The sequence below is a fragment of the Aotus nancymaae genome, unplaced genomic scaffold (assembly GCF_030222135.1).
Source record: "Aotus nancymaae isolate 86718 unplaced genomic scaffold, 86718_ANA_hifiasm-v0.15.2.pri h1tg000028l, whole genome shotgun sequence".
In the NCBI taxonomy this organism is placed as follows: domain Eukaryota; kingdom Metazoa; phylum Chordata; class Mammalia; order Primates; family Aotidae; genus Aotus; species Aotus nancymaae.
The window spans coordinates 27,205,254-27,225,074 of record NW_026988441.1 but is presented as its reverse complement, the minus strand read 5'-3'; the positions used below and the strand labels follow the sequence as shown (position 1 = coordinate 27,225,074).

Sequence of the window (19,821 nt, the reverse complement as noted above, 5' to 3'; positions counted from 1 at the left end):
ATGGGGAGGAGGAAGAGGAGGGAGAGGAGGGAGGAGGAGGGGGAGGAGGAGAGAGGGATGCTTTCCCACAGCTGCCTCTCCGGGGCCACTGCCCAAGGCTAGCCTCTGCACTTTTGTCCCTGAAGCGGGAGCTTGGCTCCAGGATGAGGTGGCGTCAGCAGCAGACCAGGGCCTGTCTCGCTCTGGCTGGGGGACGGTGGGCTGGCCCTGCAGAGCTCAGCCCTGGGCTGAGTCACAGCACAGCGCCCGGTGGGGGCCTCCCTGACAGAAAGCAAACTCCAGGCGAGAAGGTCTGGGGGCGGGTGGGGACCATCTGTGGTAAAGTCAGCTCTAGTTGGGTGACGAGAGGGCGCAGACCCCCGGCTCAGCAGACCGTCAGAGGGCAGAAAGACCTGGAAGCTTTGGATTTAGGAACTAGACTGGTGTGCTTTCAGTTTCTTTTCTTGTTGAGGAGGCTGAGGATGGGGCTTCATGAAACCAACCAGGAAGAATGAAACACAGAGCTGGTCCGATACCCAGCTCGAGGGAGGGGGCCCAGAAGCTTCTGGAAGTCCGCTACCCCTAAGCAGGGGCCACTCCAGCCCACGAGGCCAAGTTGGCGGAGGCAGGAGAGGGGACTTTGCAGCTCAAGTCACAGGCTAGGAGGGACTGGGCCTGGAGCCTGCAGCTGCCGGGCTGGAAAGGTCAGAGCTGGCTCTGTGTCTAGCTGTGCCGGCGAGAAGCCGGGAGTCCGGGGATTAACCCCCGCAAAGGAAGACCCGGCAGTTTGGGAGCCCGGGACCATGAATGGTGAGAAGGCACTTGGGGGCGCTGGATAACATTCTGGGTTCAGAGTCTGGTCAGGGAGGAAAAACCAAATGGAGATCAGCAGGAGGAGGAAGGGGCCTTCAAGGGCTTTCCCGTCCCAGCTTCCCAGGACACCTGACCCAAGCTCCTGGATGTCCTCCATGCCTCATGACAGACACGACCCCTGGGAGGAAGGGGCCCAGGCCTCCTGAAGCAGAGCCCCAGAGGCCTCTAAGGGCCAGTGAGTCTAGGACCAGGGGCGGGAGCTGCAAATGGGGCCTCCCTGCTCCCCACCCTTCCTTCCCTCCTTCCCTGAGATTGCCCCACCCACCCGGCCCTGTGAGCCCAGCCCCCTGCCTGGCCCACACTGCAAGGGCGTGGGATATGCCAAGAGATGCTCCTTTCTGTCGGGCACGGTGGCTTGCTCCTGTAGTCCCAGCACTTTGGGAGGCCGAGGCGGGCGGATCACGAGGTCAGGAGTTTGAGACCAACCTGACCAACATAGTGTAACCCTGTCTCTACTAAAAATACAAAAAAATTAGCCGGGTGTGGTGGCATGCACCTGTAATCCCAGCTACTCAGCAGGCTGAGGCAGGAGAATCACTTGAACCCAGAAGGCAGAGGTTGTAGTGAGCAGATTGCGCCACTGCACTCCAGCCTGGGCAACAGAATGAGACTTCATCTCCAACAAAAAAAATTAGCCAGGCATGTTGGTGCACACCTGTAATCCCAGCTACTCTAGCTACTCAGGAGGCTGAGGCAAGAGAATCGCTTGAACCCGGAAGGCAGAGATTGCAGCGAGCCGAGATGGCAACAGAGTGAGACTCTATCTCAAAAACAAATGCTCTTATCCAGCAGGCAGGTGGATCCGTGCATCCCAAGGCCCCAGGCCTGAGCCCCCAACTGCGGCCCCTGCCTGTGTTGAGGGGGTGGGTTTGTGAGGCTCAGGGGAGGCCGCAGCTCGGACCCCACATGCCCCGTATCTAACCCTCAATAAAGTGCTGCTGGGTCAGCACAGCAGAGAGCAGGTGACGGCAGATATCCATCCCAGTCCTCCCACCCACCCGCAAAGGGAGTACCCCGGGTGCCAGGCTAGGAAATTGTAAATGCATAATCTGTCCGATGGCAAATAACTCTGAAGACTCAAGAAGCCGTCACCCACTGACCTGCGGGGCCGGGCTGCTGTGTGCCTCTGGGCTTCCCTGTGGCTGCTTCCCTCTCCGCAGATGCTACCAGGAGCTTTTCCCCAAAGTGCTGACTCAGCATCTCAGGGCACCCCTGACAAGCCCGGCCTGGCTCAGAAAGGGGGCAGCAGCCTCGTGACTCTTCCACGCGCATTCCTGTCCCCAGTCTTCTCTGCGTGAACGCCACCGTGGACAGATGATGGAGCCCAGGCCACCCGGGAGGGGGTGATGGGGACCACAGGTGGCCCCTGCCCAGCACTTCCCTCCCCACACCCACCCCCAGCATTAATATCTCCACAGAGGGGAAGGGGTTACCGGGGACCCTCAGGAGCCCCCACTATCCAGATGCGGGTACTGATGTCCTTCAGTGCCCCGCTGTGATGCTGACGCCTGGTGGGAACCTTTAAAAGGAAGCTTCCCTTACTGGGCTGGCGATTTCCTGAGAGCCCAGCCATGGACAGAGGGCGGGAGACCTGCTAGGTGCGCCCAGAGGCTCAAAAGGAACGTTGGATGTGAAGTGTGTAGTTTTGTTTATTTTTATTTTTGTAACACAAGAGAGAGGAAGCGAAGGGCCAGGGCCCGTCAGCGTCCCCTGCACGGGCTCTAAAGCATTCGTCCATCCCCGGGTTTGTTTTGAAAGGCAATTTTGGGGCCGCGCTCAAGGAAACTCTCCAGGCTGTCAATCCCAGCGTCAACAGCTTAAAATAAAAATTTCCCGTCTGTTCGCTGCTCCGAGAGGCTCCGAGAAACGCAAAACAAACCACTCTGGAAAATGCCGCCCTGAGAACCAGAGCGAGGCTTGAAGGATGCTTTCAACAAAGAATCTTCCAGGAATCCAGCCAGCTCTGGACGGCCACTTCACAAAACCAAAAACACCAAACATTTCCAACCAGAGAACTGCTGGCTTTAGCAACAAAAAGGGGCTTCGCCTAAAAGGGAGAGTCACAAAATGCGAGGGGGATTCTCCCTGAGGCCCGCTTCTTCCTTTCTGAGCAGATCCGTCCATCTGTGGAGTGGAACCGCGGTCCTGGCGGGAGGGCGCAGCGGCCGGTCTGGGTGGGCACTCACTGTTTGCCCGCCTGTCTGCCCGGCTTCTTCTCCGGCTGGCCTCTGCCTGTGCCTGGGATCCCGCCTCGGCCCCGGCCACCAAACACACCTGTGGGACAGAGAGAGGGGGCTGCAGCTGAGCCAGATGGGTGGGACCTTTGACGGGATCCCAACACATCGAAACGCTAGGCCAGGTCACCTAGGTCTCCAGCCTCAGCTTCCTCCTGTGTGACGTGGAGACTGAGGGTGTCTCCGATCTGCCCTTCGGGGCAGAGCATTTGAGCAAGGCAGGCACTCCAGGGCATCCTCATTATGGGACTAGACTCAGTCCCCCAGGGCTGCAGGGTGGGGACAGGTGACACAGGGCACTAAATCACACAGCGGAGTTGGGACAGGCTTTCTAAAGGACAAAGCCAGAAGGGCTTCCTGGAGGAGGGGGAGGTGGGAGAGGGGTGGAGCAGAGACCAGGGCAGTAGGCTAGGCTAGGGGCTGCATCATGGGGGGCCTCCCATGCTCCAGAACCACCCACGGCCCCTCATCCACCTGCCAGGAGGAAAACAGGAAGAGGGGTTATTATGTATCCAGCCCCAGGCACAGGGAAGGGGAGGGGACTCCTCAGCAGGCCCGAGGCCACAGGGACAGGAGACTATGAGACCAAATGACATTTTCCATGAGGCCCCTGAGGTGGAAACACACAGCCGCTGGGGAGGTATGTGGGGGGTGTCCCGGGAGATGAGGGCCCCGCGCAGGGACTCACTGAGTGGACACTGCGGCAGCACCTACAGTAACCCTGAGCAGGCTGCAGGCAGGGGACCTGTCCCCACACCCTCCGTGTGCCCAGTGCCCCCAATGCCACCCCCACCACAGGCCAGGCCTGAGTGCAGCAGGCTGGGTGGGCAGGGACCCAACACTGAGCCCTCCTTCTCCCTCTCCCTCTCCCTCAGGGATCCCAGCTGTGACCCCCGTCTAGGGAGCCATTTCGGAGAACTTTCTAGCTGGACTGACTAACGCTTGAGGAAATCAAAGCTGGAGCTTCGAACAGCAGGAGAGTCAACGCCAGCAGGAGGCCCATGTGCCGGGTGCCAGAGGCCAGCGCTGCGGGCAGCACAGCTCCGGCCTCCAAGAGCCCCAGCGGAGGCTCAGCCCCGGGCCGGGGAGGTCTGGGGACCGGAGGACTGACATCCTCAGGAGCTGGAATCACCATCTCTGCAGACCTGAACCCCGTGAAGGCGGGGTCAGCAGTCCAGATTCAGAGGATCCAAGAGGTCGTGGCTCTCACCAGCTAGGGACCACCAGGTCTTGTGGGGACAGGGCCCAGGGGCCAACAATGGCCTAGGGCCACCGACCTCCCCTCTCCCAGGCAGGACCAGCTGTGCCAGGGCACACGGCCTGGTGGGGGCCCCTGTGAGGCTGCTGTCTGCAACCCATGGCCCCATGGCTTCCTGCAGAGCAGCCAGAGGAAGCCCCCTCACTTCCCTAGGTAGGACCCAACCTACTCTCTCAACAACCTTGACCCCAAGTGCTGCGTAGGAGCCAGGCCTGGGACCCCAGAGGCCCCACCCACCTTGAGACCCCCAAATCACCTCACCTGGAATACTGCCCCCACCCCTCCCTCGGGCTCACTCCTGACCACTTAGTGAGTCTGCACTCAAAGCTGGTGCCTGGGGCCTTCTGGGGGCAGCCATCCTGTGCCACAAGCCCCCAGGCTGGCACCTGAGCCCAGCATGCAGGCGGTACCCACTGATGGAAGAAACAAAGCCCAGGCCCCCCGAGAACACAGAGCTTGAGAGAGGTGAGGAGGGGCAGGGGCTACAGATGGCCCCTGGGCCTAACAGATGGCATTTTATGCCCAATTCATCATCTCTGGTGGGGGCGGGCAACCTTGGCTTAGGACAGAGCCACGGCAGGGAAAGGGCCCCACGCCGGGCCCCGAGTAAATCCTTGCCAGTGGCTGGACAGGTGGGCACTGCCAGACCCTCTCTGCAGAGGGGAAACTGAGGCTGGGGGAGGTGCAGTGAGAGGAGGGCTGAGTCCTGGGTCTCGGGGCTCCTCCGGCTGGGCCTTGGCTCACGGCCAAGGACCAGGAGGAGGGCTGGGAGGGTCGGGAGGCTCCAAGGCAGTGCTTCGAAGGCACCAGCCAAGAAGGCCAATGAAGGAGGAATGCCCCGTGTGGCCGCCCTCCCGCCCCAGGTGTGTCCGCTGGGATGGGAGCCCCACCTCGGCCGGCACCGCCCATGCCGCGGCCCTTCTGCTGCTTCTGCTGCTGCAGGCCTCCGCGGCCGCGGCCCTTGGCCACCACCTCCTCCTTGACCATGTCGATGATCTCGTCGGGGATGCGCAGGTACTTGATGGTGCTGCCGCGGATGTAGCACTCGGGCATCCGCCAGAACTTGTCCCCGTCCTGCAGAGAAGGGGGCGGGTTATTACTGGGCCACCTGGCCCAGTCCTGGGAGTGGGGTCTCAGATCTGCAGGAGGCCCTGCAGAGCTGGGTGCAGAGGGCGGGGGCAGCATCCACCCCACACAGGCCGCAGTTCCACCCAGCCTGCACAGCGCACCACCCCAGGAAGCAGCACAGTCTCGGTCCCGGGACACAGCATGGAAATGGGTCCAGCCTCCAGGCAGGATCTCCTCTGACCCCAGGCAATCCTTCACCCAGGAGCAAGAGTGGGTGTGGTAGGCGCAGCCCCCAGTGTGGGTCCACAAGGAAGACTGGCTCTTATCCTCTGCCCGTGGGCCTGGCTCAGGAGTGACTGACTTGGGCTCCCTCTGGTCAGGGTTGGGGTTTTTTACCTGCAACCCAAAGCCCAGAGCAGGTGGGGGCTTCCCTGTGCACCAAACACAGCTGAAGCCCAGCTACTCCTCCTCCTGCCCCGGCCCACCACCCTTCTGGAAGCCTCTCTATGCGCCCTGACTCATTCATTCATTCAAGAAGCATCTCCCAACAGGGACATGCTACAGGCTGGGTGGGGTGGGGGATGGGGAACCTGGTTCCTGCTAGGGTGGCTCAAGGGCAGTTCCCAGCGATGCCAGTTTCAGGAGAGCTAACTGAGGCTGGAGAAATGGGGGCCTCGCAAAATCACAGACTCATGCTGCAATGCCGCCCCAAGGCCCCCACTGGGACATATCGAGGGCTCAGCAGGGGCCAGAGCCCCTCCTACTGTATCAGTTCCCCAGCCCTGCCCCGCTGCCCAGGTTCCTGGACAGATCCATGCGGGACACCTGGATGGCCTTCTCCCCCGATGCCCGTAGAAGTCAGATCACAGTATCTTCCTGCTTGGAATCCACTCAGGGCCCCTCTGGCCTGGGGGCAAGGTCTAAGAGCCTCAGCAAGGCTATCGAGGGCCCCGCCCTAGCTGTCCTCTCCCAGCCCTTGACGACGCTCCCTCCAAATGGAACTTTCTGTTTCTGGAACACCCGCCATGGGCCTGCCCCCAGAACTTTGCATGTGGTGTTCCCGCTTCTCCTCATCTGGCCAACTCTGGCCCCAAAAAGGCTTCACCTACCCAAATCCCCAAGTCCTCCCGTCAGACACTCTCCTCCAAGCCTGAGTGAGTCTGGCCTGGCCCAGCGCCAGGCAGGGATGAACAGACCCTTTCGGGTGCTCACTCTTCCAGGACTCCTCAAGGGCTCGTGGGACGGAAACACTACGGTTCTGTAGGAGCTCTGGGCCGGGCAGGCAGCTCGGCACCCAGCTCTCCCCAGCAGGGCCCAGAGGCTTCCTTGTGCAGGAACCTGGACAGGGCCGGAGCTCACTACAGGGAGGCCCCTGCCTCCTGCCCGCAACGCTCCTGAGGTCTCAGCCCAGGGTCTCTGCATCTGGCGGCCTGCCTCTGAGGGACGGAGGGCCCACTTAGGGACGATGTGAGTTTCCGTCACCTCTCCTCCCAGCGCCCAGCCACAGATGCAGGCTGCCCAGGGAAAGCCACGTGTCCACTGGAAGCTGGTGGCAGAGGCTGGACCCAACCCCTGGAGACCTCGTAGCCTCTGAATGAATGGGCTTCTCATGTCTAAGACATGGAGGTGTCCACAAAACTGCATGTGCTCATGCACATGACACACCCGATGATTCCAGCGCCCGACGCAGACACAGCCCCACTGGCAGCAGGCGGGAAGCACCGAGGCACCGTCCGACACGGCCAGACGGGACCCACCCAGACACCCTCCCACATGCTGCGGCACGAAACCCAGCAAGCAGCTTCCGGAGCTTCTATCGCTGCTGCACAGCGACCCCACCACCTGCCCCCACCTCACCGACCCAGTGCTGACGAGAGGCCCAGTCCCGGTGGGGATGGGGGTCAGGGCAAGACAAGGCCACTTCAGGAAGGAGCACCTCCCTCCTCAAGCCCTGTGGTCCTGTCAAGGCCACCTCAGGCAGGCGCTTCCAGCTCCCCAACAGTTTCCTCCCTATACCATGGGGGGCTGTCACCCACATGGAGACAAGTCAGATGGTGTCAGGGAAGGCTGGCGGGAGGAAGCCAAGGGAGCTGCTGCCTTCAGCGCCATCCCCGACCTCCTCCTCAGTGCTCTGTGGGTCACCCCAGGGGCGAGAAGGCCTGTGACACCAGAGGAAGCCACCTTCCAGCCCCGGCCGGCTCCACAGCGCTCCTAGCCAGGCACTTGCAGTCTCGGGCTCTGGAGGGCGGCTCCTGGCCTGCCGTGGCGCTGCTCCTGCCCACTGTAGCCTGGGCATCCCATACATCCCACGGCCACACCACCATGGTCCATAGAGTCTAGGCAACATCCGGGCTGGACTAAAGGCAGCAGAGTCCGGGGGGCTCGGGCCTCCCCTGGAGGTAGCTGCCCTGACCTGAGCCACAGAAAGTCCCAAGGCCTAGGTCCTTCCAGGTCAGGGTGGCGCCAACAGATACACAGCAGGAAAGGCCAGGTGAGGGGGGCAGCCTCCCACAGGGTCAAAGTCCAGGGCGAGCCGGGGCCTCCCGCCCTGCCCTGTCCCTCCTATGCCCCACTGGCCCCTGCAGGATGAGCAGGCCTAGGTGGCCTCCCCAACTGACTCCTCCCATGAGGCCCAAGGAGGGAGGATGCTGAGTGTGCACCCCCGCCCCCACCCCCAGCCCCCGCTGGTGGGTGCAGCACCCACCCTGGACGTGCAGATGACCTCTCGCAGGTTAATGTTCATCCAGTTGTCGCAGCTCACCAGGTGCCCGTTGTATGTCTCCCCATTTTTCAGCTCCACCAACTGGAAGAGAGACAGGCCAGAGGTCAGCTGTGGCCCCGGAGCCTGTGCCACGGGCTCCCCAGGAGGTACATCTCTGCCTCTTGAGACGGGCCACCATCTCTGGGCCTCAGCCCACGGCTCCCAGACCCCCAAATGGCCTTCCTTACAGGCGACAGGCTCTGCCTTCTTTCATGATGCCAACCTTTGTGCAATTAAAAATGATACTGGGCCAGGTTTGGTGGCTCACGCCTGTAATTCCAGAACTTTGGGAGGCCGAGGTGGGCGGATCACCTGAGGTCAGGAGTTTGAGACCAGTCTGACCAACATGGACAAACCCCATCTCTCTCTCTTTTTTTTTTTTCTAAAGACAGGGTTTCACCATATTGGTCAGGCTGGTCTCAAACTCCTGACCTCAGGTGATCCGCCTGCCTCAGCCTCCCAAAGTGCTGGGATTACAGGCCTGAGCCACCGCGCCCGGCGACAAACCCCGTCTCTACTAAAAATTTGCCAGGTGTGGTGGTACGTGCGTGTAGTCCCAGCTATTCGGGAGCCTGAGGCAGAAGAATCGTTTGAACCCAAGAGGTGGAGGTTACAATGAGCTGAGGTTGTGTCACTGCACTCCGGCCTGAGCAACAGAGTAAGACTCGGTCTCAAAAAAAACAAAACAATAACAACAACTAAGAAACAGAGAAGGCCGGGCGTGGTGGCTCACGCTTGTAATCCAAGCACTTTGGAGGCCAAGGTGGGCAGATCACCTGAGGTCAGGAGTTCAAGACCAGCCTGACCAACATGGAGAAACCACCCCCGTCTTAAAAAAAAAAAAAAAAGAAAGAAACAGAGAAATATTTAAAGGAATGAGTGAGACGATAGTAACGGTGGCCACTGACCCAGGGTGGTCACCAGATAGCTGGGCTTTGGTGTTCTGGAAATGCTGCTTTTCACTGCAATAATTACTTATTTATTTTTATATGTTTTGAGAACAAAGGTAAGTAGCACATCATTCTGAAGATATGCTGCTGTTAGGAAAAGTCTGAGATTGTTTCAGTCTTTTTTGAGACAGAGTCTTGCTCTGTTGCCCAGGCAGGAGTGCAGTGTTGTGATCAAACTCACTGCAGCCTCGACCGCCTGGGCTCAGGCCATTCTCTCACCTCAGCTTCTCTGTAGCTGAGATTACAGGTGTGCACTACCACGCGTGGTTAATTTTTTTTCTTTTGGTGGGTGGTGGTGGGGGGTCTCACTGTTGTCCAGACTGGTCCCAGACTCCTGGGCTCAGGTGATCCTCCTGTCTTGGCCTCCCAGAGTGCTGGGGTTACCAGCATGAGCCACCACGTGCTCGGCCCAAGGCTGAGGTTTTTTTTTTTTTTTTTTTTTTTTTTTGAGACAGAATCTTACTCTTGTTGCCAGGATGGCACAACACTGCACTCAGTGGTGTGATTTCAGCTCACTGCCACCTCCATCTCCCTGGTTCAAACGATTCTCCTGCCTCAGCCTCCCAAGTAAGTAGAATTGCAGGTGCCTGCCACCACACCCGGCTAATTTTTTATGTTTTTAGTAGAGACGGGGGTTTCACCATGTTGGCCAGGCTGGTCTTGAACTCCTGACCTCAGGTGATCCACCCGCCTCAGCCTCCCACCAAGGCTGAGATTTTTAAACGATTCAACTTGGGCATCTGCCCAAGAGAAATGAACACAGTAACCATACAAAAATGTGTGCATGGGCTGGGCGCGGTGGCTGACGCCTGTAATCCCAGCACTTTGGGAGGCCGAGGCAGGCAGATCACGAGGTCAAGACATCAAGACCATCCTAGCCATCATGGTGAAACCCTGTCTCTACTAAAAATACAAAAAATTAGCTGGGCATAGTGGTGCGTGCCTGTAATCCCAGCTACTCAGGAGGCTGAGGCAGGAGAATTGCCTGAACCCAGGAGGCAGAGGTTGCGGTGAGCCGAGTTCGCGCCATTGCACTCCAGCCTGGGTAACAAGAGCAAAACTCTGTCTCAAAAAAAAAAATTAGCTGGGTGTGGTGGTGCATGCCTGTAATCCCAGCTACTCAGGAGGCTGACAGGGGAGAATCCCTTGAACCCGGGATGGCCTTCAATTGCGGTGAGCCGAGATTGCACCACTGCACTCCAGCCTGGTGACAGAGCGAAACTGTCTTAAAAAAAAAAAAAAGTGTTCATGAACATTCACAGTGACGCTATTCGCAATAGCCAAAAAGGGGAAAGAGCCCAGATGCCTATCAGCAGCCAAACAGATCAACAACGTCTGCTCCTCAGAGTATCGCCTGGCTATAAGGAAGGAGGCACCAAGACGGGCCACAGGGTGGATGAACCTCAAACACACGGTGCTGGGCAGAAGCCGCCAGGCTTGAAAGGCCTCAGGCTCTGCTACGTTCACACGAATGGGAAATACCTGGAATAGGCACACCCACAGAGATGGCAGCTGCCTCATGCTCATCAGGGACTGGGGCTGGGGCTGGGGAATGGGAAATGACTGCTGTGGGGACAGGGTCTCCTCTGGGGGAGATGGGAATGTTCCGGCCTAGACAGAGGTAGTGAATACTCAACGCTGTGACTGTACCAAATGCCACTAAATTGTGCACTTTAACTGAAGTGTATAATATAATTATTATTATCATCATTTCTTGGAGACAGGGTCTCACTGTCGCCCAGGCTGGAGTGCAGAGGCTTGCTCTGGGCTCACTGCAGCCTCAAACACCCCAGGCTCAGGTGATCCTCCTGCCTCAGGCTTCCAAGTAACTGAGACTACAGGTGCACGCCACTACACCCAGGTAACTTTTATTTTTTTAGACAGTGTCTCGCTCTGTCACCCTGGCTGGAGTGCAGCGGTGTGATCTCAGCTCACTGCAACCTCCGCCTCCCAGGTGGAAGCGATTCTTCTGCCTTAGCCTCCTGAGTAGCTGCGAATACAGGCACGCACCACCACACCTGACTAATTTTTATATTTTTGGTAGAGACGGGGTTTCACCACGTTGGCCAGGCTGGTCTCGAACTCCTGACCTCAGGTGATCCACCTGCCTCGGCCTCCCAAAGTGCTGGGATTACAGGCATGAGCCACCGCACCTGGCCCTACACTCAGCTAATTTTTATATTTTATGGAGAGATGTGGTTTCTCCATATTGCCCAGGCTGGTCTCCAAACCCCCGGGCTCAAGCCATCCTCTAGCCTCAGTCTCTCAAAGTACGGAATTATAGGTGTGAGCCATTATGCCCAGCCTGATGTTCTTTTTATTAAGAGACAGGGTCTTGCTATATTGCCCAGGTTGGACTCCTGGGCTCAAGCGATCCTTCCACCTCATTATTTATTTTTCTTTTTTAGAGACAAGGTCTCACTCTGTCGCCCAGGCTGGAGCACAGTGGTGTGATCATAGTCTACTGCAGCCTCAAACTCCTGGGACCAATCGATCCTCTTGCCTAGCCTCCTGAGTAGCTGTGACTACAGGCACATAGCACCTCATCTGGCTAAATTTTAAGAGTGTGTGTGTGTGTGTGTGTGTGCGCGCGCGCGCATGTGTTTTTGAGACAGAGTCTTGCTCTGTGGCCAGGCTGGAATGCAGTGGTGCAATTTCAGCTCACTGCAACCTCCGCCTCCTGGGTTCAAGCAATTCTCCTGCCGCAGCCTCCCGAATAACTGGGATTACAGGAGTGCGCCACCATGCCCGGCTAATTTTTGTATTTTTAGTAGAGACGGGGTTTCACCATGTTGGCCAGGCTGGTTTCCATCTCTTGTCTTTGTGATCTGCCCGCCTCGGCGTCCCAAAGTGCTCGGATTACAGGCGTGAGTCACTGCAGTTGGCCCATTACGTTTTTAATAAGTATGTATATATTACTATTATAAGCAGCAGAAAAGACAGGGGTGTGGACACGCCTGGGAAGAGAGAAGGGAAGGAGCTGCCGTACTGGTGGACAGGCAGGAAGCCGTCTGCTCAGCCACTGCTCCTGTGCTGAGGCCGGCCCCCTCTCCAACAGGTTGTCCCAGACCAGCAAGTACTCACCATGGGGTGATTCTGAGCTGTCTTCAGCAGTGACAAGGGAAGCTGAAAGGCAAATAAAGCTGCATGATTTGTCTGTTTGGCCAGCGCTGGGAGCTCTGGTCTCGAGTCCACCCCACAACTCATGGATGGTGCAGTGCTGGGGGCACAGGAGTGCGTGTCAATCACTCCCTGCTGGAAATGCCATCTCCTTACTCTGCCCAGCGCAGAACACACACCTGCCTCTTGGATTAGGAAGAAAAGCCTCACACGCTCTCCCTCCTCCCACAGGTGGCCACCACCTGCTCTTGGTGCTGAACACTCTGGTCAATTTTTTTTTTTTTTTTTTTTTGGAGACCAAGTTTCGCTCTGGTTGCCCAGGCTGGAGTGTGATGGCGCGAACTCGGCTCACCACAACCTCCGCGTTCTGGGTTCAAGCAATTCTCCTGCCTCAGCCTCCTGGGTAGCTGGGATTACAGGCATGCACCACCACACTTGGCTATTTCGTATTTTTAGTAGAGACGGGGTTTCTCCATGTTGGTCAGGCTGGTCTCAAACTCCTGAACTCAGGTGATCCGCCCACCTCGGCCTCCCACAGTGCTGGGATTATAGGTGTGAGCCACCGTGCCTGGCCAATTTTTTTTTTTTTTTTTTTTTAAACAGAGTCTCGCTCTGTTGCCCAGGCTGGAGTGTAGTGGCACGATCACAGCTCACTGCAACCTCCACCTCCTGGGTTCAAGGAATTCTTCTGCCTCAGCCTCCCAAGCAGCTGGGACTACAGGCATGTGTGACCACACCCAGCTAATTTTCCTATTTTTAGAAGAGGCAGGGTTTTACCATGTTGGCCAAGCTAGTCTCAAACTCCTGGCCTCAGGTGGTCCACTCGCCTCAGCCTCCCACAGTGCTGGCATTAGAGGCATGAACCACACGCCTGGCCTGCTGCCTGTATTTTAGGGTCAAACTGGTATCTCTGAGAGGCATCCATGTTGATGAGGTTACTGTGAGTATGGAGTTGAGGACACCACATCTTGGAGACCGAGGAACCTGCCCAGTACTATGGAGCTGGGAGGAAACACAGCTGGCCTGGCCCTTTCTGTCTGAAGCAGCACAAGCCCATGCCTTGCAGGGCAACCCCAACCAGCCCAAGACGGACACTGCCATGCCCCATTGCAGGGGTCGGTCCCCTCTGAGAAGGCCACATCTCAGCTGGTTTTATTTTTATTTTTTTTAGATGCAGTCTCGCTCTAAAAATACAAAACTTAGCGTGCGCCTGTAGTCCCAGCTACTCCAGGGTGCTGAGGCAGGAGGATTGCTTGAGCCTGGGAGACGAGCCTGCTGCCCAGGCTGGACTGCAGTGGTGTGATCTTGGCTCCCTGCAACCTCCACCTCCCAGGTTCAAGTGATCCTCCTGGCTCATCCTCCCAAGAACTGAGATTACAAGGGTGCACCACCATGTCCGGCTAAGTTTTGTTTTTCTTTGAGATGGAGCTTCCCTCTCGTTGCCCAGGCTAGAATACAACGGCTTGATCTCGGCTCACAGTAACCTCTGTCTCCCTGGTTCAAGCGATTCTCCTGCCTCAGCCTCCCGAGTAGCTGGGATTACAGGCATGCACCGCCATGCCTGGCTAATTTTGTGTTTTTAGTTCAGACAGGGTTTCTCCATGTTGGTCAGGCTGGTGTCGAACTCCCGACCTCAGGCGATCCACCTGCCTCAGCCTCCCGAAGTGCTGAGATTACAGGCTTGAGCCACCACGCCCAGTCTAATTTTTGTATTTTTTTTTTTTTTTTAGACAGAGTCTTATTTTGTCACCAGGCGCCAGGCTGGAATGCAGTGGCGCGATCTTGGCTCACTGCAACCTCCGCCTCCCGGGTTCAAGCAATTCTCCTGCCTCAGCCTCCCGAGTAGCTGGGACTACAGGCGCACACCACCACGCCCAGCTAATTTTTGTGTTTTTAGTAGAGACGGGGTTTCACCATCTGGGCCAGGATGGTCTCGATCTCTTGACCTTGTGATCCGCCCGCCTTGGCCTCCTAAAGTGCTGGGATTACAGGCATGAGCCACCATGCCCGGCAATTTTTGTATTTTTTAAGGGTTTCATTATGTTGGCCAGGTTGGTCTTAAAGTTCTGACCTCAAGTGATCCTCTCACTTTGGCCTCCTCGAGTGCTGGATAACAGCAGGAGGCACTGCACCCAGTGTGAACTGGGTTTTCAAAAACAGGAAGTCACCAGGTAAGGTGAACTTTCAAGGTTTTTTTTTTTTTTTTTTGTGGCGACAGGGTTTTGCTATATTGCCCAGGCTGGCCTTGAACTCTTGGCCTCAGGCAGTCCTCCCATCTCAAGCTCCCAAGTAACTGGAACTAGAGGTATGCGCCACCGCGCCTGGTTTCGAGATGTTTTTTCCATCATTACTGAATGTCTTTATTTGTCAAATACGTAGTACTTCTATTACCCGTACACTGGGGGCTACCTCGGGCCTGTGCCTGGGTGGGGGGTCCTGTAACATGTCTGTTCTAGTACCTCTGTAAGGAAGGTCCCAGCACCAAGGAGCCCTGATGACAAGACAGTGCCTCAAGGGACAGAGGCTTCACCCTGCCCTGTCCTGGTGACTCTGGAATTCCAGGTGGCCCTGACCCAGAAGCCTTTGCTGGGAGGCCCGCCCCAGCCATCACCGTGATCTGCAGGGTGGCTGCTTCTCCAGGGGGTGGGAACTTGAAGGCCTCTCCCTACGAAGGCCCGAAATGGCCTTCAACCCTGGCAGGGTGGCTCCCCCATGAAAGGAAGGGGTTGGGGAGGGAATCCTACATCCCACAGCCCCTTCCTGAGAAGAGCAGCCCAGGGGAGGCTGGTGCCAGCAGGAAGCCAGGCCCAAGCCCACTTCCTGCATCGGCTTCCTGGAAGAGCCAGATAAGGGGGAAGAAGGGGCCACGTGGCCCTGGGGCAGCTGCTCGGAAAGGCAGGGAGGAGGGCTGTGGGCGGCTGGGCGTGCATCTGACTGGGTGGCACCAGCCACAGAGAAAACATGAGAGTCACAGATTGGCACACGGGGTCCATGCCCAGGTGGCCCTTTACTGTGAAGAAGCTGTGGGTTTTCCTTGGCAAACCTGTTTTCTTTCTCCAGTCCACAACAGATACAAGACCTGGGATTTTTTCCTGGCTCACTGGGAAAGGGGCAGAGGTCAGGCTAGCCCTTAAAGGCCCTCCTCTCACTCTGCAGAAGAGGCGCCAGCGCCCACAGCAGAAGGGACCTGCCCAGGGACAGAGGCAGATGCCCTCCTGTCAGGAGGTGGCCCGTAGACACACTTCCCATGCCAGTGACAGCCCCTCTCGGGCCACCACCTGGTCCCAGCTACTGACAGAACAGCCCGGAAGGACCCACAGCCTCCTTGGCTGTCACCCGAGTCCCCTGTCCAAAAAGCAGGAGAAAGAACATCTAAGATACAAATAGGGCTGGTGGATGGGCACCGTGACTCTTGCCTGTAATCACAGCACTTGGGGAGGCCAAGGTGGGTGGATCACGAGGTCAAGAGATCAAGACCATCCTGGCCAACATGGTGAAACCCCGTCTCTACTAAAAATACAAAAATTAGCTGGGTGTGGTGGTGCGCGCCTGTAGTCCCAGCTACTCGAGAGGCTGAAGCAGGAGAATCACTTGAACCCAGGAGGCGGAGGCTGCAGTGAGCCAAGATCGAGCCATTGCACTCCAGCCTGGCGACAGAGCGAGACTCTGTCTCAAACAAAACAAAACAAATAAGGTTGGCACAGACCTGATCACAATGCTCCCCAGGGTGGCTACAGAGCCTGGCCTGAGAGGCTCTGCCACACCGGCTGCCACACCCATTCCTGCCACCTGACCTTTGCTCCTGCTGCTGCCTCTGCCTGAGGTGACCTTCCCTAGACCTTCCTGTGGCTGCTGAAACGTCATGCCTTCGGCCAGGCACTTAATAGCCACCCTCTGCAGCATGGGTGTTTACTTCCATCATAGGATGCAGCCAGTCTTTAATTACCTTGTTTATTACCTGAGTCCCTTGCTAGACTGGAACACTCAAAAGTGGGTGTGGACTTTGTCTAGCACCAAGCACAAGGCCAGGCACAGGAAAGGGACTCAGTAAATATTTGCTGAATAAATACACAAGAGAAATGCACATACTACCCAGGGAGGCACACGGGGCAGGCAGAACACTCGACCTACCCCACAGGGAAGGGAAGGAGTGCCATAGGGACAAGTAACTTCCAGACACGGAGCTGCCTGACTCCCAGGCCCTCCACAGCTGCCGTGGCCTGGAGCCATGACCACACATTTTGATTCCTCCTCCATCTTCACCTCCAAACCCTGTTGGAGAATGAGGTCAGAGGATGGGGTGGATCCTCAAAAACTTAAAAGAAGATACATCAAAGGGCCAAGTGAGGCTGGGCACAGTGGCTTGCGGCTATAATCACAGGACTCTGGGAGGCTGAGGTGGGAGGATCACTTGAGCCAGTGCGGGTTGAGGCTGAAGTGCTTGTGCCACTGCACTCCAGCCTGGACGACAGAGCGAGATCTCAGCTCAAAAAATAAAAATAAAAAAAAAGTTGGCAGAGCACAGTGGCTCACACCTGCAATCCCAACACTTTGGGAGGCGGAAGCAGGCAGATCACCTGAGGTCAGGGGTTCAAGACTAGCCTGGCCAACGTGGTGAAACCCCATCTCTACTGAAAATACAAAAATTATCCAGATGTGGTGGTGCATGCCTGTAATCTCAGTTACTTGGGAGGCTGAGGCAGGAGAATCAGTCTCTCAGAGAGGTGGAGGTTGCAGTGAGCCGAGATTGTGCCACTGCACTTCAGCCTGGGCGACAGAGCGAGACTGTCTCAGAAAATAAATAAAATGAAATAGAAAAAGAAAAAAGTGCCAAGTGTGATGGGAGCGGCCCCATCACCTGGCTCAGGGAAGATCACAAGAAAATTCAGAAGAGAGAATTCCTTTCTCTGCGCTTTCTTAGAACATCTGTTGTCTGGTTCTCAGGTTTAGACCCATGAGGACTAAACCCAGTGGCTCCTAATTCCGGAAGCTTTCCAGGAGTGCCCTCCCCGGCTGCTAACTCAGGTCACTCCTTCTAGCCCTGCCCTGACCACAGGAAACTGGAAGTGTGTATCCCGTGATGCCTTGTTCATTCTTTTTTTTTTCCCCTGAGACGGAGTTTCACTCTTATTGCCCAGGTTGGAGTGCAATGGCACAATCTAGGCGAAGTAGCTTACAGGCATGTAATCCCACCACTCCCGGCTAATTTTCTATTTTTAGTAGAAACGGGGTGTCCGGGTGTCTCCACGTTGGTCAGGCTGGTCTCGAACTCCCGACCTCAGGTGATCCACCCACCTCGGCCTCCCAAAGTGCTGGGATTAGAGGCATGAGCCACTTCACCTGGCCCGCCTTGTCCATTCTTGGCCACTCCTCCAGGAAACGCCTGGATAGCCAGGACTTGGGGACTCTGGATGTTCAGAAGGTGGGGACGGGCTGAATGAATGAGTTCATACTTTGCCCACGCATCGTTCTACACAGTGGGAATACAGAGGGAAGGAAAATGAAGATCCTGCTTCCACAAAACTTATCACAGGATGGATCCTTCCAACTCTGCCCTCTAGGAACACAGCAGAGAGGGACGGGCTCCCTTCTCTGAACTGTTGCACTTGAAACCACCTTTGCAAAAACTGTAACTGAGGAAATTATGACAGCGAAAAGAGATCAGACCTAAGCGACTCCATCTTGCTTGTAACCTTTAAGCTGTCCTTACTCTTTCCTGGGCATAGGCCGAACTAACCTTGGGAAGAAATTTAGTCTATAGTTTGACTCTGAGACAAGATTGGTAATAGCTCTTTCCCAAAAACACCCTCTTCTTGCCTGGGACCAGTCAGCCTTTGGAGGACTAACAAGCTGCAACATTAGAAATTATCGTTTAGGGGTCACAAAGCCTCTGGCTCAAGAGTCTGAACCTCCCCAAATTGCTCCTGGGGATAACATCACTATTATAAAATCTAAGATCAGTGCTTGAGATATTTTTGCAGACCCTGTACTGGATGGATCAGCTGACATCACCCAGACGAGTAATCTGGCTCAGCCAGTCCCGCAATCCCACCCACGAACAGAATCCCACACAGGAACAGAAGACAGCAAGAAAATCTCACTTCAACCTCCCCAGGACTCCATCTCCAGCCTCAGGAAGCTCCAGCCAATCAGCATCCCCCACTTCCTGAGCCCCTACCTGCCAAATCATCGGATCCACTAGGCCGGGTACAGTGGCTCACCCTGTAATCCCAGAACTTTTGGGAGGCTGAGGTGGGTGGATCACCTGAGTTCAGGAGTTCCAGACCAGCCTGTCTCTACTAAAAATAAAAAAAAAAAAATTAGCCGGACATGGTGTGGCTGGCGCCTGTAATCTCAGCTACTCAGGAGGCTGAGGCAGGAGAAAAGCTTGAACTTGGGAGGCAGAGGTTGCAGTGAGCCAAGATCGTGCCACTGCACTCCAGCCTGGGCAACAAGAGTGAAACTCCAGTCTCCTGCAGAGTTGGCTCTGTGTGAATTGCTTTCTCCATTGCAATTCCCCTGTCTTGATAAATCGGCTCTAGGAGCAGGCCAGGTGAACCCATTGGGTGGATACACACTGACCCCAGGATTTAGGGAGCACTCTCTCACTAATCCTCAGCTCTGATGCAGCCACCCCTGACGGTCCCTCTTGGTTACTAAACCTCCCACCGTCTCACAGAGTCTGGAAGTCACATCCCCAACAAAGGCCTAGATTTCTCTCCCTAAAAAAAGAAGCGCCAGATGCTGATGGGCCAGGAAATTCCTAGCTCCGACTTTGTTTTCTGATCTGCACATTTGAGGACACGGGCACTTTCTGGCCCAGATCCAGAACTTCCATAATCACAAACATCTGGCCCTGCAGAGACCTGGGCCTCAGTTTTTCCTTCTGTGTATTGGGAGGATGCACTTCATCCACCCCTGGCTCAAAATGTCCCCTTCCCCTGGAATGACATGCTATGTGACCCAAGGAGAAAGACCACACCCCAGCACCAGGACTGCTTTTCAGCCAGAAAACAAGAGGCCTAGGAGGCTGTGCTGCTAGCATTTTATGCATCTTGAAAGCTCTGAAATTCCTAAAGCTAAGTTTCACAACTCAGACTGGCCCCCTACTTCCCAGCACTCTAATTTTCAATCTGGGAGGTCAGACCGGGACCGAAGTACTCGGGGCCCCTTTCCTGCCCCAAAACTCTCTGCTGCATTTGGCGGGCCCCCACCTTTTTTGACCTCAGTTTCCCCACCTGCAAAATGGGAAAAACTAAATAAGGCGAGCCCGCTGTACTATGGATACAAGTCTGTGCAACCCTAAATCTCAGACACAGACGTCCTAGAGCCATCTGCAGTCTCCGGCCTCAGTTTCCCAGCCTCGTGCCGGGGGACGGGACTCGAGGCTCGGACTGTACGTTCACCTCGCGCCAACCCAACCCTCAGCGCCCGCCCGGAGAGCTCCCAACGACTGCGGCTTCCGCCTCCCGGTGAGATCCCGCCGTTGCCCTGCCCTCACCATGGTACCGGCGGGGACCGGGCTCGCCGGCCACTTCCGCTACCGCCGCTGCACACGCTCCCGGCGGTCGTCGCAGC

At 56.5% G+C, this 19,821-nt stretch overlaps 1 protein-coding gene across 1 annotated transcript; it reads right to left on the bottom strand.

Annotated features, from left to right (window-relative positions):
* Positions 1-2,483: 2,483 nt before the first annotated feature.
* On the bottom strand, positions 2,484-19,821 carry LSM4 (LSM4 homolog, U6 small nuclear RNA and mRNA degradation associated). The gene is made up of 5 exons (XM_012443601.3): positions 19,745-19,821; positions 12,208-12,249; positions 8,117-8,215; positions 5,235-5,418; positions 2,484-3,126 (listed from the first exon to the last, which is right to left on the bottom strand). Exons 1-5 carry the CDS (start codon positions 19,745-19,747, stop codon positions 3,035-3,037), a joined length of 420 nt encoding a protein of 139 aa, XP_012299024.1. The 5' UTR covers positions 19,748-19,821; the 3' UTR covers positions 2,484-3,034.

Excerpts from the sequence above, each read along its gene's own strand:
- LSM4 (XM_012443601.3), bottom strand. Across the intron at positions 8,216-12,207 it reads CAGCTCAGAATCACCCCATG|TTGGTGGAGCTGAAAAATGG; the intron begins GTGAGTACTTGC and ends TCTCTCTTCCAG. Across the intron at positions 3,127-5,234 it reads CATGGGCGGTGCCGGCCGAG|GTGTGTTTGGTGGCCGGGGC; the intron begins GTGGGGCTCCCA and ends TCTGTCCCACAG.